At 44.3% G+C, this 15939-nt stretch overlaps 1 protein-coding gene across 2 annotated transcripts; it reads right to left on the bottom strand.

Moving 5' to 3' along the window:
- Positions 1 to 504: 504 nt before the first annotated feature.
- On the bottom strand, positions 505 to 15668 carry NARS1 (asparaginyl-tRNA synthetase 1). Of its 2 annotated transcripts, none has more exons than XM_084780153.1 (15): positions 15518 to 15668; positions 14320 to 14402; positions 11167 to 11232; positions 10969 to 11061; positions 10802 to 10891; positions 9713 to 9791; positions 8329 to 8399; positions 6621 to 6707; positions 4899 to 5120; positions 4599 to 4798; positions 4048 to 4183; positions 3211 to 3324; positions 1970 to 2101; positions 1555 to 1686; positions 505 to 867 (listed from the first exon to the last, which is right to left on the bottom strand). In XM_084780153.1, the coding sequence occupies exons 1-15, from the start codon at positions 15558 to 15560 to the stop codon at positions 736 to 738; spliced, it is 1680 nt and encodes a 559-aa protein (XP_084636279.1). In that variant the 5' UTR covers positions 15561 to 15668; the 3' UTR covers positions 505 to 735. The 2 variants fall into 2 exon arrangements, with proteins under 2 accessions (XP_084636279.1, XP_084636280.1); XM_084780154.1 differs by having other exon boundaries at positions 14320 to 14399; positions 15518 to 15663.
- Between the last annotated feature and the right edge of the window lie 271 nt (positions 15669 to 15939).

Here is a 15939-nt window from a genome sequence, read left to right as displayed (position 1 = left end):
ATTTTCCACCATGTCTTTTAGGAATGTATTCACTTTTCACTACTTCTGGAGAGAGAAGCCCTGTTCATCCCCGGCTCTTCAACTAAAGGCTGAGGGGTTGGAATCATTTAAATAACCACCGTCCAAATCATGTTCACTGCAATTTTAACTCAATCCCCTACATTAATTTTCCGTATCAATTCATACTCCTCAGAATTACAAGCACTATGAATTTAGAAAAGATTAATAGTGAATGCAAAGGATTATGTATCCAATTCCAGTATCTACAACTGTTGTACTATAATACTAGAATTTTTATGTCAAATGGCCAATTTCTCTTTTAGACCCTTGCTGTAACAAATATATATATATATAATAAATTAAAGAATTCCGGTGACATTTAAAAGAACAAAAAGATGAAGTTCCTGGAACGTCAGACTACAATTAAAAACCATATAAGCATACAATGATTGTAACCTAAAGAACTATAAAATGTCTCCATAATAAAGAGTGACATGCCATGTATTTCCTCAAAATCTTGTGGTATTTTTATTAAAGGGACATCAATGTCACTTGATGTTCAAGTAACCCTATGGTTGTTTATGATATTGCAAAGAAAAAACATAATGACAGGAAAAAGCTGTTACCCACAACAGGAAATCAAGAATGATTTGGATGTTTGCTCTTTTCTTTTGCAGAGGCAGTCTTAAATTTTCATGAACATTTTCCCTTCCTTCGTGTTTCAGGGGCCCCTGGTTATGGCCGGCAGCGCTGGAGAAATCGAGGGTACAAGCACACATCTCGGATGTGATACCTGTTCAGAATCCAACTTAGGAACCGTTCCAAGCCCAAGCCATAGCCTCCATGAGGACATGTACCATATTTTCTCTGTTAAATAAATGGAGAAAAGAGAAAGAATGAATGCTTACCTTAAAACTGTATCTAGCCACACTAAGACTCTTACTACTTGGGTAATAGTTAGTTCACCCAAATCCACACGCCTTCATAAACCACGCAGAGAGGACTAGCTCAGTAAACCACCATCAAAGGAAGAGAGTTCAACCTTTCAAATTAATTGCCTTGATTTCTCAGAGCAAAGTGAAGATTGGAATCAGATGTTGGTAGGATCTAGTACTTTATTTTCAAAAACTGCACCTGGGGCTAGCAAGGTACGCTCAGCAGTTAAAGAGTACTGGCTGTTTTTCTAGAGGGCCTGGGTTCAAATCCCAGCACCACATGGTAGCTCACCATGGAGATCTCAAGCCCCCTTCTGGCCTATGGGGGCACTGCATGTGAAACATAAAAGCAAGCAAACCAACCACACACATCAAAACAAAAACAAAACCAACCCACAGCAGATAAAGAGCTTTACTGATGAACTGACATATAACGTGGCTAAAGACAAAAATGGCAATATCCAAATGCTACACAAAGCAAACACAGCTCATCTGAATACGCATGCACTACCTGGGATTCTGGCCTCCTAAACACTTCAGTGTGTGCAAGAAGTGTTACAGTGAAAAAACAAAAACAAAACACAAAAAACTTAAAAGAAGTTTAAACAGTTGCTTTTACCTGATCTGTGTACCAGTAATAAGGCGCAGGGTCAATCCCTTCCCTTTTATAGCCTTCTAGAATTTCTTCACTATCCCAGGAGCGCATCGAGCCTCCCACAATCTCACCAACATTGGGCATCAAAACGTCAACCTTTAAATGAGTCAAAAAGACCCACAATTACTACCAACCAATCAGACATGAATGCAAGACTTTCAGGAAAATTACTCATTAAGCTGCTAACTTTAAAGGAAGCCCTCTGGCTATGCAAAATTCAAGTATTACAGAATGTATCAATTCTGACTGGGGAAGGAATTTTTTATACTTTAATTATTGCCATTCTAGATTTATGAAATATTTGCCATGGGCTGTATCTTATCACAAATGGCAGTTCCCACACCCTTAAAAATACTCATGGGTGGGATCGCAAACTGACAGATTCGGTAAGTCGAGGATCCTTGGGACAGCGCTGCATGTAGAAGGACTTGATCTCCACAGGAAACCGACACAGCAGGATTGGTTCATTAATGGTGTCTGTCATCAATCTCTCGGGGGCTTCGGGAATATCCTGAGGTTAAACCAGATTTCATTAACATTTAAAACTGTGAATAGAAAGTGGCTTTCACCCTCAGTCAGCCCTTGCTGTGTATCTATAACATAGCAGAACGCATACGGACCTAAGCCCTTCAGGAAACCATATTCCAATCAGAATTCAAAACTCCTGTCCTAGTAAACATTGGCTGAGAACTGGACAAGATTCACTGATCTGTGTAAGAACTGAAACTGGCAGTCCTTGGCTCTGGTCCCTGAAGCCCTATGCCGCCCTCTCAGGTTGGAAGACGAGGATAAAACGTGGGAACTGATCTCTTAAGAGTGTCTGCCTCCCACACGAGGGTTCTGTATGAGACGAACGCACATCTGGAAAAGCCTGCAGCCTAGTCACTAGCTCTAGAGCCCGCATGCTATGGGCTGGTGGAAATGCACAGTACACACCGGCATGCACTGGGGCTTCCAGTGCCACAGGCCCTGCCCACCTTATTGGGTAGAACAGGGTGTCACCTCAAGGTAGACTTGAGGACAGTTGGGCCAGTAGCCTTCAGCTGCACAGCAGGCTGAGAGAGAAGTGCATGGGGGGCCTGGAACATTTGGACTCTATAGCTGGTGACTGTCCCACTCAACCATGGTAAGTACTGCGTATAATTAGCACTTCAGTTCAAAATCATGCTATACATCATAAACTGAATGTACAAGACAGAAAGGGCAAAGTGTGGAGGAGACCCAGTACGTCACTTGTTCTTACATAAATTACTTCTACATCCAAAGCAAAACAGCTGAGTAGCAGCCAGTCACACCTCACCTGTAAGCACACATGCACCAACAGTGACTGGGAATGGTCAAATAGACAGGTCTGAACTTGTGATAACTCACACCCCAGTGCATGCTGGGATCCGAGCCTAGGAGAACACTATGTGACAGAAAGAGCTCTAATATTTTGGAACTCCACAAAATACACACTGATCTACAGTTTGCTCTCATGAATCCACTTAATATTAAGGAGGAGCTTCTGCTATTATTGCCTTGAGGTCAAGCAGAGGCATCCAACATCAGTAAGCAGCCACAATTGGCAACCTGCTAAGCGCACAACCCCGTCTGCAGCAATGACAGAGGGACACATACGTCTCCAAATTCATAGAATGTCCCGTCTTCTTTCTTCACATCGTGCTCCTTCAGCCACTCAATGGCATCTGAGTAGTCCATCCGCCGGAAAGGCCGCTTGGGGGGTTTAAAGTTCTACAGTAAAAGGGAAAAAAGCAAAACTGTACCTAAGAAGAAAGCATTCAGACTAAAATGTCTATTAAGAAACAAAAAGGGAGACCGCAGAAACGGCTCAGTGGTTGAGTATGGGCTGCTCTTCCTGAGGTTCTGGGTTCAATCCCAGCCCCCACATGGCCAATCACAACCATCTGCAACTCTAGTTCCAGGGGACACAGCACCCTCTTCTGGATTCCAGATATACTGCATGCATGCGGTACAGTGACATAGACACAAGCAAAACACCCATATACATAAAATAAAATACAAATTCAAGCAGTGTGGGTAGGAGTGGACACTGGAGAGAGGGCTCAGCTGGTGAAGCCCTTGCCAGGCATGCCTGATAACCAGGGTCTGACTCATGAAGCCAAGGTAAAGGTGGAAAGAGAGCCAGCTCCACAAACGTCACCTTGGCCTTCTACATGCTATCATGGTACAGTGAGCCCTCGTGCACCATAAACACGTTCAGTAATACTAAATTCTTTCAAATAGAAAACAGTCCTGAAGATCATTACTATGAAAGAGGATTTCAGGTGAAGAAATACTTATGAACCGCCTCTATTGTCAGCTAAAACAGTTATTGGCAATTACCAATATTAAACTTTCAAAACATTTCCGCTTGTCAAACCTACAAAACTTGTGCGTGACTCTGACTTCTACAAAGACTGGAACCCTTTCACCTGGAGAAAACACCACACCTACCGGGTTGAGCTCATGCACTATGCTCCCCGCTGGTGACTTCAAGACTCGGTCCACCACGTCACACACGAGGTCCTCTAAACGGTTCAGGAGGTCCTCAAAAGTCAGGAAAGGACACTCGGCTTCCACGTGAGTGAATCTGAAGAACAGACACAGCTGAGAGGTGCTGCTCGTTCACCACAAGTGTCTCTCAAGCCAAGGTTTAAGCCTTGGGGCGCGGTCCAGAAAGGATGAATGCCCTGCTCTGCATTGTGTTGAAGATACCGCGCAACTCTCGCTGCAAGACTGAGGACAAACTAGAGGATTTCAGCCATGGCCTAGGAAGCCAAGTGCCTTTTCTTTCTTCTCAGGCAGGGTCTTATAGCCCAGGCTGGCCCTGAACTTCTAACCCTCCTGCCTCTGCCTCTCAAGTGGGATGACCCGCATGTGCCAACATTTCTACTTATATGTGGTGCTGGCAATTGAACCCACAGCCTTGAATATACTAGGCATGCTCTGTACCAGCTGACCTCCACCCCAGCCCCAGGGGCAGCTTAGGTAAGACAGTTTCATACTCGGCCAGGTGCCTCCGTGTTCTGGACTGCTCGGCCCTGTATGACTGGGCAATACAGAAAACATCTCCCAAGGCCGGAAGGCAGGTCTCCAGGTACAACTGGGAGGACTGGGTCAAAAAGGCTTCTTCCCCAAAATAGTCAAGCTTGAAGAGTGTGGCCCCGCCTTCCACCTGCGTCTGCACCAGGGTCGGTGTAGTAACCTGTTCAGATGGGAAGGAGCAAACAGGTCTGCTGTGGCCATCACTCTTCCAAACGGCACAGGTTACCACTTGCAAAAGGCGACCTGTGACGGGCACTTACTTCACAGTAACCCCTGTCGAAGAAGTGGTCCCTGAAGCACCTGGTGATCATGGACCGTGCTTTCAAGATTTTGGACATGTTCTCTCCGCGGATCATCATGTGCCGGTTGTTGAGCTGGACATCCACATCAGACTCCTCATTGATCAGGTTATCAGCCCCTCCAGCGGGCGCCAGCCCCACCAGCTCCCAGAAGTCACAGCTCAGCTCATGGCCGCCAGGAGCCTGTACATTGAAGAAGCAGAGGGAGTGAGACAGACACTAGAAACCCACGGTACTGAAGAGTTATCTCCAAACTTCCAGTAAGGTATTACTTTAAGAACATCATTAGTGAGCTGGAGAGATGGCTCAGAGGTTAAGAACACTGTCTGCTCTTCCAGAGGTCCTGAGTTCAAGTCCCAGTAACCACATGGTGGCTCATAACCATCTATAATGAGATCTGGTGCCCTCTTCTGGCATGCAAGCAGAACACTATATAAATAATAAATGGATAAATCTTTTAAAAAAAGAGAACATCATTAGTAGTTTCAGTCTCTAAACTTAGAGACCCACTAACTCAATGTTAATGAGATTTACATCTAAAACTTCTTTCCATGAACACACACACACACACACACACACACATTTTGTAAATAAAAACACATATACTAAGAATTAATTCTAATTTCATAACCTGGAGTAATTACTTACAAGTGCTAGCATGATGGTTTATTTTTTTCTAGCATTGTTTAAAGATTAGTTAACATTACCTATCCAATTTCAAAACTTAAATGCGGAGCTTAAGAGCTAGCCCAGCAGTTAAGAGTGCAGTGCATACTACCCTTCCAAAGGACCCGAGGCCAGTTCCCAGCACCCAAAGGTGGCTTGCACCCACCTTTAGCTCCAGCTCCAAGGCATTGATGCCTCTGGGTCCCGAGGGCATCTGTATTTATATGCACAAAGCTCATACCAGCACACACACGTAACTCAAGTAATGGAGTCTTAAAATCAACTGGAGAAGTTTAACTAAAAGCAGTACATCTGTTTTCTACTTTTGACTCTATGGAAAGTAATTTATGCTAAAAGCCTCCCACTGATGGAGCATTTAATTATCTTGTTGCCAAACCCTGGACAGCAAGCAACACCATGACAATCACTTCATCTGCAGTCAGCTACTTCCGTGAACTTCCTTCAGATGCTCATTGTTTTTACAGAACTCTGGGACTAAGAGTATCTGCTCCCTCTTGTGGTTGTAGTTAAGATGCTATATCTGGAAGTTTCTTTTCCTTGACAACAGTTATTTGAATTGTAATTACCAGCAGGCGACTGTTATTGGAATAGGTTGCCTGCCCTTGGCTAAAGCACAGACATATCCCTATGGCCAAGTTTTTATATCCGTCTTGCTGGAGTTATTCTTACACCCACAACCAGGGGGATGAATAAAGAATTAAAGAGAAAAGATGCTTTCCTTTTTAGGGAGCCCCTCTATCCTGGACTTCCCAACTACCAGAACTACAAGAAAATTTTCTTTTCTTCATTAATTTCCCAGTCCGTGAATGCAGCTACAAAATGCAGACTAAGACAAAAACATATAGCATCCATATTTTACGGGAAAAAGAAGTCTATTGAACTTATAGTACGTCACACTTGTGTATTTCTATGCCAAACGCCACATGTGCCAATAACGACATCGGAGAACAGGCTACTAAACACCTATGACTTTACTCCAGGTATCAGCTTCCTTACCTGTTTGCCCTTGGGAGTTAGGTTTAGTGTTCCGTAGACTGCCACACTACTCTCGGTGGACAAGACTACTCCATTGTAACACTGACACTGTAAGAAGACCAAAGTTCATATTAGGCTATTACGTTGACATTAAGATATTCTAATAAAATTAAAGGAATTATTTACAAAAAAGGTCATTTGGTCAAATATTTGTAAATTAAGGATTAACACTGCCACTAATTTTGGTTTTGGAAACAGGTTCTCAATATTGCCCCAGCTAGCCTTGCACTTGTAATATTCAAGTGGTGGACTTACAGGCTATGCTACCTGGAAGTCCTACAAATATGGCATCCAGGGAAAGAAGCCAGGATCCACCATAAATTGGTAGTGACACAGGCCAGGTCATATACTTTCTACACTGTCCTAAGATTTTTTTCCCCCCGAGACAGGGTTTCTCTGTGTAGCCTTGGCTGTCCTGGACTCACTTTGTAGACCAGACTGGCCTCGAACTCACAGCGATCTGCCAGCCTCTGCCTCCCAAGTGCTAGGATTAAAGGCGTGCGCCACCACCGCCCAGCTACCACCTGATTTCTAATGAGAGGTGGGGAAGGAGGACAGAGAGAGAGAGAGAGAGAGAGAGAGAGAGAGAGAGAGACGGGGTGGGAGGGGGGAGAGAGACAGAGACAGAGAGAGAGCGAGAGCGCACACGACATGAGCAAGCTAGCTTTTTTTCTTTAAGCTAGCTATTTTTGGAAGGGCAGAAATATCAGTGCAGCCATGCACCACATACAGTTCCTATTGGCAGTGGCGTGTGCTCCTATGACCCACTGCTAGCATGGCTAAGTTAAGTACACCCTGCTATCTGCTCAGTGAGATAAGAATACTAATGTACTTTCTTGGACTGTGGTGCTATCACTCAGTTTCATGGCTGCATAAAAACATCTTTAAGTCCCCTGTATGTGCACATCTGAGCATGAAGGACACTAGGCCCATGACATAGCCACAGTTTGTCTTTGATTTAAACAGAGCCCATCTACACTATGACAACCAGTACATGCTAAAGTCATTAGGAGAAAAGTGAGGGGCAATTTGACAACAGTGGCATAAGGCTGCTTACACTTAAAGCTACTAATTACAAAAAGCCAAGTGGGCATCATGTGCCTCTTGACGTAAGCAGAACAGAGCTTTGCCCAGCAAGTAACAGTGTGAAGGAAAAAAAGATCAAATCACATCCAACACTGCCAGCCCCAACCTCCATTTATAAAACCAGCGCAAGGTGAAGCTCATTAAGCGAAGCCACAAGGCAGGAATTAAGCAAACTCATAAAGTGAGATGCTCCACAGACAAAATTTTCTGGGTTTTCACCCTACAAATAAACTGGGGAGCAGAAGGAAGGGTAACGAATGACAAGGGGACACTGCTACAGATAAGACATGCAGGGAAAGAAGCCAGGATCCGCCATAAACTGGTGGCGATACAAGCCAGGTCATACACTCTCTACACTGTCCTAAGATTTCATATTTCAGAAAACCCCATAACAGAAGCTTTCTCCCTAGCTTTTCTAAGGCATAATCAAAATGTTTACATTTATGATATACAATGGTTTTGATAATGGGTATCCACAGTTAACACAGTAAAAATGTAAAGTATTTATGTAGATGCTAAAATACAATTTATATAGACCCTATTAAATACAATCTTTCAGACATACCTAAGACACAATACTTACCAAGTCATCTGACAAGACACACTGAAGATAGCCTGTGCCATCTCGCAACACCAGAAACATCAAATTCTTTCCTAGAAATGAGAAACACAAAGTCAGCCAGTCTGAAGGGACTCCAGAGTGCTTCATAATCCACCCTGCATAAATGCAGCTCCAAGGTTAAAGTCAGAAGTTCAGGTCTCTCCATCACAAGTAACCCCAAGCCTACGCTATGTGCTATATGTTACAATCATACATGATCCTCGCAGCGCACATGATTGTGGACAGTAAGGGAGTCATGAGCTAAGGCACTGTCTTATGTACTTCTGAATGCCTTATTATCTAAAGAACAACGCTGAACACTTGGGAGGAGGGGCATAAAGATGTGAAGATAAGCACTCGTTTGTCCCCCATTTTTTAATGAAAGATTTGACAATAACTTACATGAAAGTAATAAACTAATAAAAAGAAGAAAAAGGTCAGGATGACAGTAATTATTAAAAAAAAATCAAAACTAGCTGGGGCTTAGAGTACTTGCTGTGCAAGCATGGGGGGCACATTTCAGACCCCCAGAGCCCATGCAAATGTCATGCGGCGTGGGTGTGGTGGCCCCTGTAATTCCAGCCTCCTTAGAAGAGACAGGATCTCCAGAGCAAGCCGGTTAGCTAGACCAGCTGTGTCAGTGAGCTCTGGCTTCGAGTGAGAGAGCCTGCCTCAAACACATATGGTGGACGATGAATCCTGGAAGATTTAATATATGTGGCTCAGGCCTCTACACACACATGTCCACATGTTCATGCCACACACATTCAAACATGTGTTTATACACACCATACATGAGGGGGGAGGGAATGAACTAAGATGCTAACTTAAAAAATAAAATAAAGGATAAGCACATACACAGTCTGTGATCATATCCAGACCAGAATCTGTTCTTATAACACGTACCCCTGTCTCTCATTAAGTAATCAACATTCACTTTGAGGATGATGTACTTATTATTCACCTGATCACTGTGAATACCACCAGGTGAAGTAATGTCTAAATAGTTTTCAAACTTTCATAGTCATGCTCCAAAGGAACCAATTTAAACCATAAATTATTTATTACATCATTTAAAAAGACAGTACACCGCTAGGCGTGGTGGTGCATGCCTTTAATCCCAGCACTGAGGAGGCAGAAGCAGGTGGAGGATCACTGTGAGTTCCATGCCAGCCTGATCTACAGAGTGAGTCCAGGACAGGACAGCCAAGGCTACCGAGAGAAACCCTGTCTCAAAAAAAAAAAAAAAAAGACACAGTACACCAAAAACCTAAACTAAATCAAAGAAATGTTTCTATGCACTTCTTCATCTAAGACCGGGTTTATTTAAGATTGAAAAGAGGGAAAGAAAAACTACCCCACTCACCTTGCCTACGTAACCTGTGAACCCAGCCAAACACCTTCACTCTCTGGCCTCTATATCCTTCTAATGCAGAAATCTTTACCTGTCAAATGTAAATAAAAACTACTTAAATCATGGCATTTATCACAAACCAACATTTTCACTAATATTCCATAGATCATAATAAATGTTAAAATGTTAAAAACAGTCATGGTTGGGTGTGCAGGTGAACACACTCCATCTCAGTAATGGTAAGGCAAAGCCATGCAGAGTTCTAAGAATTCTAGATCAGTCAGGAATACATTTGTCTCAAACAAAAACAAAATGAACAAAACAAAAAAACCAAACCAACAAAACACAAAACACCCCGACAACCACAATGATCAATATAAAAACAAAACAACAACAAATAATACACACAATCACAAATAATACAAAATTACCATGCTAAGTCCTTTTCATTGGTGCAAAATTGGCAATGAAACATACCTGACACTTTTTTAGATACTGTTATAGAAAATCAGTTCAGTTTGTCACAGAGAGGTGGCTCTCCCCAACACTAGCAAAAATCCCAGGCTCACAAGTCCCTCTGAACACCCAGACACCAGAAACCCAAGTCAGAGAGGAAAAGGCAAAGAGGAACTGGGTGATACAGGGAGTAGTGAAGGTGCTGGACACTCCCACAGCTCAAGCCATCACTGCCCAGTCAGCAATCTGTGGGTTCCAGAACAAACACACAAGAGCAAGCCTTTGCAAGAATCATAAATGCTTCTGAAATATTTGTGAAACTTGTGAAAATCACAGATTCCTACCTTTTCACTTTGGGGTGAAGACACTGACCCTACAGAAGGCAAAGTCCTTTGCCCCGAACTACCCAGCACAACCAGATGGTACCCACATCTGCTGCCCTCAGCAGAATCCACTCATCACACACCTTCTAATGCTAGTACCAAAGAACCTCTAAAAGCCACCCTCTGCACTTAGGACACCACCTCTCTAGTCTTCCTGAGTAGAAAGACAGAACACAAGAACAAAGGATGCTGTGCCTGCAAACCAAGAAATGGCACAGCCATAGCCACAGCCACGCCCACAGCACCAGTGACAGACACTTACACATGCTGGCTCTGGCAGGTTTGGGTCATTTTTAATGATAATTTTTTTTGCTTCCTCCAGGTTCTTCTCTCTTCGTAAGTTATCTTCTGCCTAATTTTAAAAACAATGCAAGTGTAAGTATAGTTCTGTTAACTATAAAAATGTGCAGTGGCAAATCCGTTAGTCACCTCTTTCTTCTCCCGAGAATCATGCTTCATCTGTTCTCTGTGCCACATCTTTTTAATGTTCTTCATCTGTGACTTAGAAATAACGTCCCATCTCTACAGAGAGAGCACGAAGATGCGCGTTATTTTCAACACCTCTGTGTGCTCAGACAACTTATTATTCACAAAGCATGATCTCGGAAAGGTTTTGGTGCACCCTACCTCATTTTCCTTTTGTGAGTCCACATAAATGGTGGGAAACGGCTCTTTTCCAACTGTCATCAAAGCCTTGGATAGGGAGGGAAAGGGAAAACAAAACAAAACAAAACCTTTCTTTAGTAGTATACAATGCTTAGTAACCAAGATCACACTGGGTAATGAGCCTGAGCGTGACCGGGAGCCTAGAAGGAAAACATGCAGCAGGATGACTCCATCAGGAGTTTGCTCTAAGAATGCCTCAGGTCACGCAACAGAAAATCCCAAACCAGTTCAGCTGCACAGTTCAGCTCCGCCCGCCCCACCCCGCCCAGCCCCCATCGGAGAAGAAAGGTGACTAGTTACAGAAGCCACCAGCAGCGAGCAAAAGCACTTTGCACATGACATCCGAAAGGTTAGAGACGTGTAAAATATCAGAGCGGGGCCTACGACAGGCAGGCCTGAAACTCTCAACAAAACAACAGCCAAGTTACAGGGAAGGCCGGCCTGTGTTTAATTTGAAAAGTTCTCACCAGACTATTCTTTTTCATCAATATTGGTATATCAGGCGTTATACATCACTTAATGGTTTATAGTTTGTGTGTTTTGACTTGGGGAATATACAATTTAAAAATGCTTATGTTTCTATTGAGTGATTGCAGTGTGCATGTGCGTGTCGTCAGAGGACAGCTAGGAGAATCAGCTTTCTCTTTTCACCATGTGGGTCCCAGGAACTGAACTCAGATTGTCAAGCTTGGTAGCAATCACCTTTACCCACTGAGCCATCTCATAGGCCCCAAAAGGCTAATTAAAAACAAAAAACAAAACCAGGATCTCTGGGTCAGGCCAGTGTCGGCCTTGCTGTGTAGCTGAGGACGACCTTGAACTGCTGATCCTCCTACCTTAACCTTCCAAGTGCTGGAACTACAGGCTGAAGGAAAATATGAAAAAAAAAATTATTTTATTTAACTTTATTTTGTGTGCACTGGCGTGAATGTCAGATCCCTTGGAACTGGAGTTACAGATAGTTGTGAGCTGCCATGTGGGTGCTGGGAATTAAACCTGGGTCCTCGGGAAGAGCAGCCAGTGCTCTTAACTGCTGAGTCATCTCTCCAGCCCAAAGGTATCTTAGCAACCTTCAAGTACTGTCTGAAAATTTCTCCAGAGTTACTACATCAAACAGGAAAAGAAATATCGTATTCTCTCTGGCAATAGCATCTCAAGTTTATAAAGCCTGACCTCTGAGATGCTACAAGCCCCTAGTCTTCTGTCCTGCTCTGTCTTGTGTCATTCCTCAGCTAAAGGCTTGAGGCCTTAAGTTACAAAGGACAGTCATCTGGGAGTGTAAACAGCTAGGCCTATAGGAAAACATTAACAACGTGTATTTAAGACTACCTAAGACCCCCACCCCTGTATGAAATGACACACACACACACACACACACATACACACACACACACACACACACACACACACGGCTGCCCACAACTGCCCCTGCAATTGCTGGAAGCAATCATAAAAGGAACAAAGGGAGGAATGACCAAGTTCCTGGAAGACACGCATAACCCCACACTGACTAGTTCATCCTCCTCCCCCACATACTAAACTCTCTAACCCACAAGGCCCCAGAAGCTGGTTTGAAACAGTATCCCCCACTTTTATTCCTTCCTTGTTCTAAAACCAAGGGCAACAGAAAGCCTGATCTAGTGTGACCTAGTCCACTGCATTACCTGCTGTGGAGCAAGGGCGTGAAGCTTCCGAAAACACCAACAGAATGCTTAAAAGGAAGTCAGCACGGGATCACCTCTGCACCACAGTAAGTACACTTCTTCATTCAGTGATGGGTTGCATGTCCAGCTACGGCCCCATCACACAAGCACAGTGCGGAGGAGCGCTGCGGCCAGCTACACTCATCTCTCAACAATACAGATGCATCTGCAGGGCCCTCAGACTGAATTTCCTTCCTTCCTCAAGGTGTACGCTGACTCTCATCTTTTATGTCAGAAATGGAAAGAGCCTAACTATCCACAAAACACAAGGGCACGCCTTTGGACGGCAGCATTCCTCCTCTGAGGGTGGCCTAAAGTGTTCAACTGTTTTGGAAAGTCACACAAGATCGCTCAACTGAGAAGGACTTCCCTCTGAAGAGTTACAAAAACAAAACCCTGGTATGACACATTAAAGCATGATTGTGTGGCCTGACTTATAGAGAAAGCACTTCCAGGTTAGGAGACGTTAATGACTGATAACCATCAAGAAACACAAAACAAGAATTGGCCAGATCTGGATGCAAAGAGAAAGGAGTGTCGAGACCTTGCTCTTCCAAAGAGAAGGCATGTAAGCTTCCCCCTTATAGGGTACCTGTGGCCAGAGGACTGCAGCAAAGTCAGTGAATAAATCCATAGCGGGTACCCTGGGACCACACCTTTCAAACCCGGAATTGAAGGACTCCTGGGACACGTGTAACAGTCCACTTAGAACGAGCTAACCTCATGATGCTCCAGGCCCCGAGGGAACAGTGCATTGATGAAGCAGCATGAGAACCCTGAGTGTGCTTTAAGACGCTGGCCTACGGGTGTCCTGCTGGTACGTCTAGTTGTTGGGTCTCTAGGTCAAGGTGGCATCTGCACTATGATAAAGCCATGAAGAGACCTCTTCAAACTCATGGGGGTGGGGGGGGTAAGGGAAGGGGCTCAGTGTGACTCAGAGGGGACTCTTTCTCCTATAAGAACCAGAAAAACACTATCTGACACAGGAAAAAATTCCGAGATGAGCGCCTTGTGGTAAAGGAGGAAAAGAAAAAAAAATGTGTGTGTGTATATATGTATGTATGTATATAGTTTGAGCTAACACTTATTAAATATACATGTGTATACACAACCCTTCTTTACTTTCCCTTTTTGGTGATTTTTTTTTTTTTAAGTAAAATTATTGGGCTGGGGAGATGGCTCACTGGGTGACTGCCAATAAGCACCACGACCTGAGCAGGATACTCAACAGTCACGGGGTAGAAGGACAGACCAAACAGTACAAGGTCTCCTGGCTTCCTTACCTGTGCAGAGGCACACAGACACCTCCCCCCATGAACAAATGCAGTATTTTCTTTTTTTAAAGAAAGAATGAAATACAATTCTTAACAGTCATTACAGAATCGCAGAGCCGTTATCCTGATGAGATTACCTTCAGGCCTGTTTTAAATGGTTTCTCCTTGGATCCATCTCCTGTTGCATCACTTCCTTCTCGATCAGAGACATACAGCTCTGCTGTTTTTTAAAAAAATGAAAAGTTACTCATCCCTCACCAATAATCCTCAGTCACTTAGCAATGCAACTGCTTTACCAACTTCCTACCTTTGTAAACAGAAAAATCATCTGATATGTAAAAACTCCCAAAGTCCAAAAGAAGTCAATATGTTATTTTCCCAAGTTCCCCCTTTTAAGACTACCCCACCTCCTAACACAATGAATTACAAACATGACTTTTCCTCTTCTTCTCCTTCTTCTGAGACAGGGTTTCTCTGTGTAGCCTTGGCTGTCCTGGACTCACTTTGTAGACCAGGCTGGCCTTGAACTCACAGTGATCTGCCTGCCTCTGCCTCCTGAGTGCTGAGATTGAAGGCATGCGCCACCACGCCCAGCTACAAACCTGACTTTTCTAAATGAACTTTTTCATTATTTTAAACCATTAGCATTATCTCTACTCGACCCTCTACAACAATTAAGACCAGAGTTTTAAAAACTCATCCCATCTTTATTAGATGCTGTACTTTAAAAGTCAGGGTGACCTGGGGAGAATTTATTTAACCTTTCTGTGCCTATGTCTTCATCTAGAAAAATCAAGAAAACAATACACAATGTACAGGGCTGGACTGAGGGTGAAAGAGAACAAAATTTGAATCCAGCAGTCCAGTAAACGGTGCACACAGAAATGGCAAATGGAAATGCCAGTTCCCCACGCTTCTCAAAACAAATCCAAACTCTGGGGTTAAACCGCTGAGGGCCTCACAACTGTGACATCGTCTCGGTCCCCTTTTACTGCTGCAAACCTCACAGAAAGATGAGGCAGTGCGATTAAAATCATTCCCCGAAGAACTGCATATCGGGGGCTTCACTAGGTCCGATACCCTAGCAGCGCCCCAGCCGGAGGAACGGCGAGAATGGGGCTGGGCCAGAAAGGCGGTGGCGAGGGATCCACAGGGTGGGGCAGAAGGGGACTTGGGCCACCGAGTCTGGTGTCCAGGCGGCCTAGATTCGAGGGTCTGATGCAAAGGTCCAGGGCCCCACAAATATTTGGGTGTGCTCCCACGCTGCACCAAGCACTAAAGGAAGTTCTGGAATTCGGCCAGAGCATTTCGGGCCACACGCCGAACCTCACTCACCTAGTACCATGCCTGCAGTCGAACTGATCACGTCCGAGGACATCGACACTGCACCACCACCGCCTGGTCACCCCAACGTGCACTGAAGTCTTCCTTGACTGAGGGGTTGCATCAGATCACCTAGGGCAGCCGTCGCGGATGTGAGTCAGCGGAACGTCGGGCATCCATTGGCTACAGGAGGCGGGCAAGTGACTCAGCGGCCGCCATTTTTAGTAAGGGAAGAGAGCACTTCCGGTTCGAAGACCGTGGGAGAGGTAATTCTCAGGCTCAGGAGTCGGAACTGGCTGTCCCCGGGTTGGGATGCACTACTGAGGTCGATGTCCGTTTGCTCCCAGCTCTGAGCCTAACTGAACACATAGCAGGATTATACTTCAGAGGGATTCAACCACCGAGGAGGAAAAGGGGATTTTTTTTTTTTTTTA

The sequence above is a fragment of the Acomys minous genome (assembly GCF_964271855.1).
Source record: "Acomys minous genome assembly, chromosome: 4".
NCBI classification, from domain to species: domain Eukaryota; kingdom Metazoa; phylum Chordata; class Mammalia; order Rodentia; family Muridae; genus Acomys; species Acomys minous.
Note: the sequence above shows the minus strand (reverse complement) of the source record. Positions and strands in the feature narration are given on the sequence as shown.

Excerpts from the sequence above, each read along its gene's own strand:
- NARS1 (XM_084780153.1), bottom strand. The coding sequence starts at position 15,560 with ATGTCCTCGGACGTGATCAGTTCGACTGCAGGCATGGTACTAG. Across the intron at positions 11,062-11,166 it reads ACTCACAAAAGGAAAATGAG|AGATGGGACGTTATTTCTAA; the intron begins GTAGGGTGCACC and ends CTCTCTCTGTAG. Across the intron at positions 2,102-3,210 it reads CATTCTATGAATTTGGAGAC|GATATTCCCGAAGCCCCCGA; the intron begins GTATGTGTCCCT and ends GTTTAACCTCAG.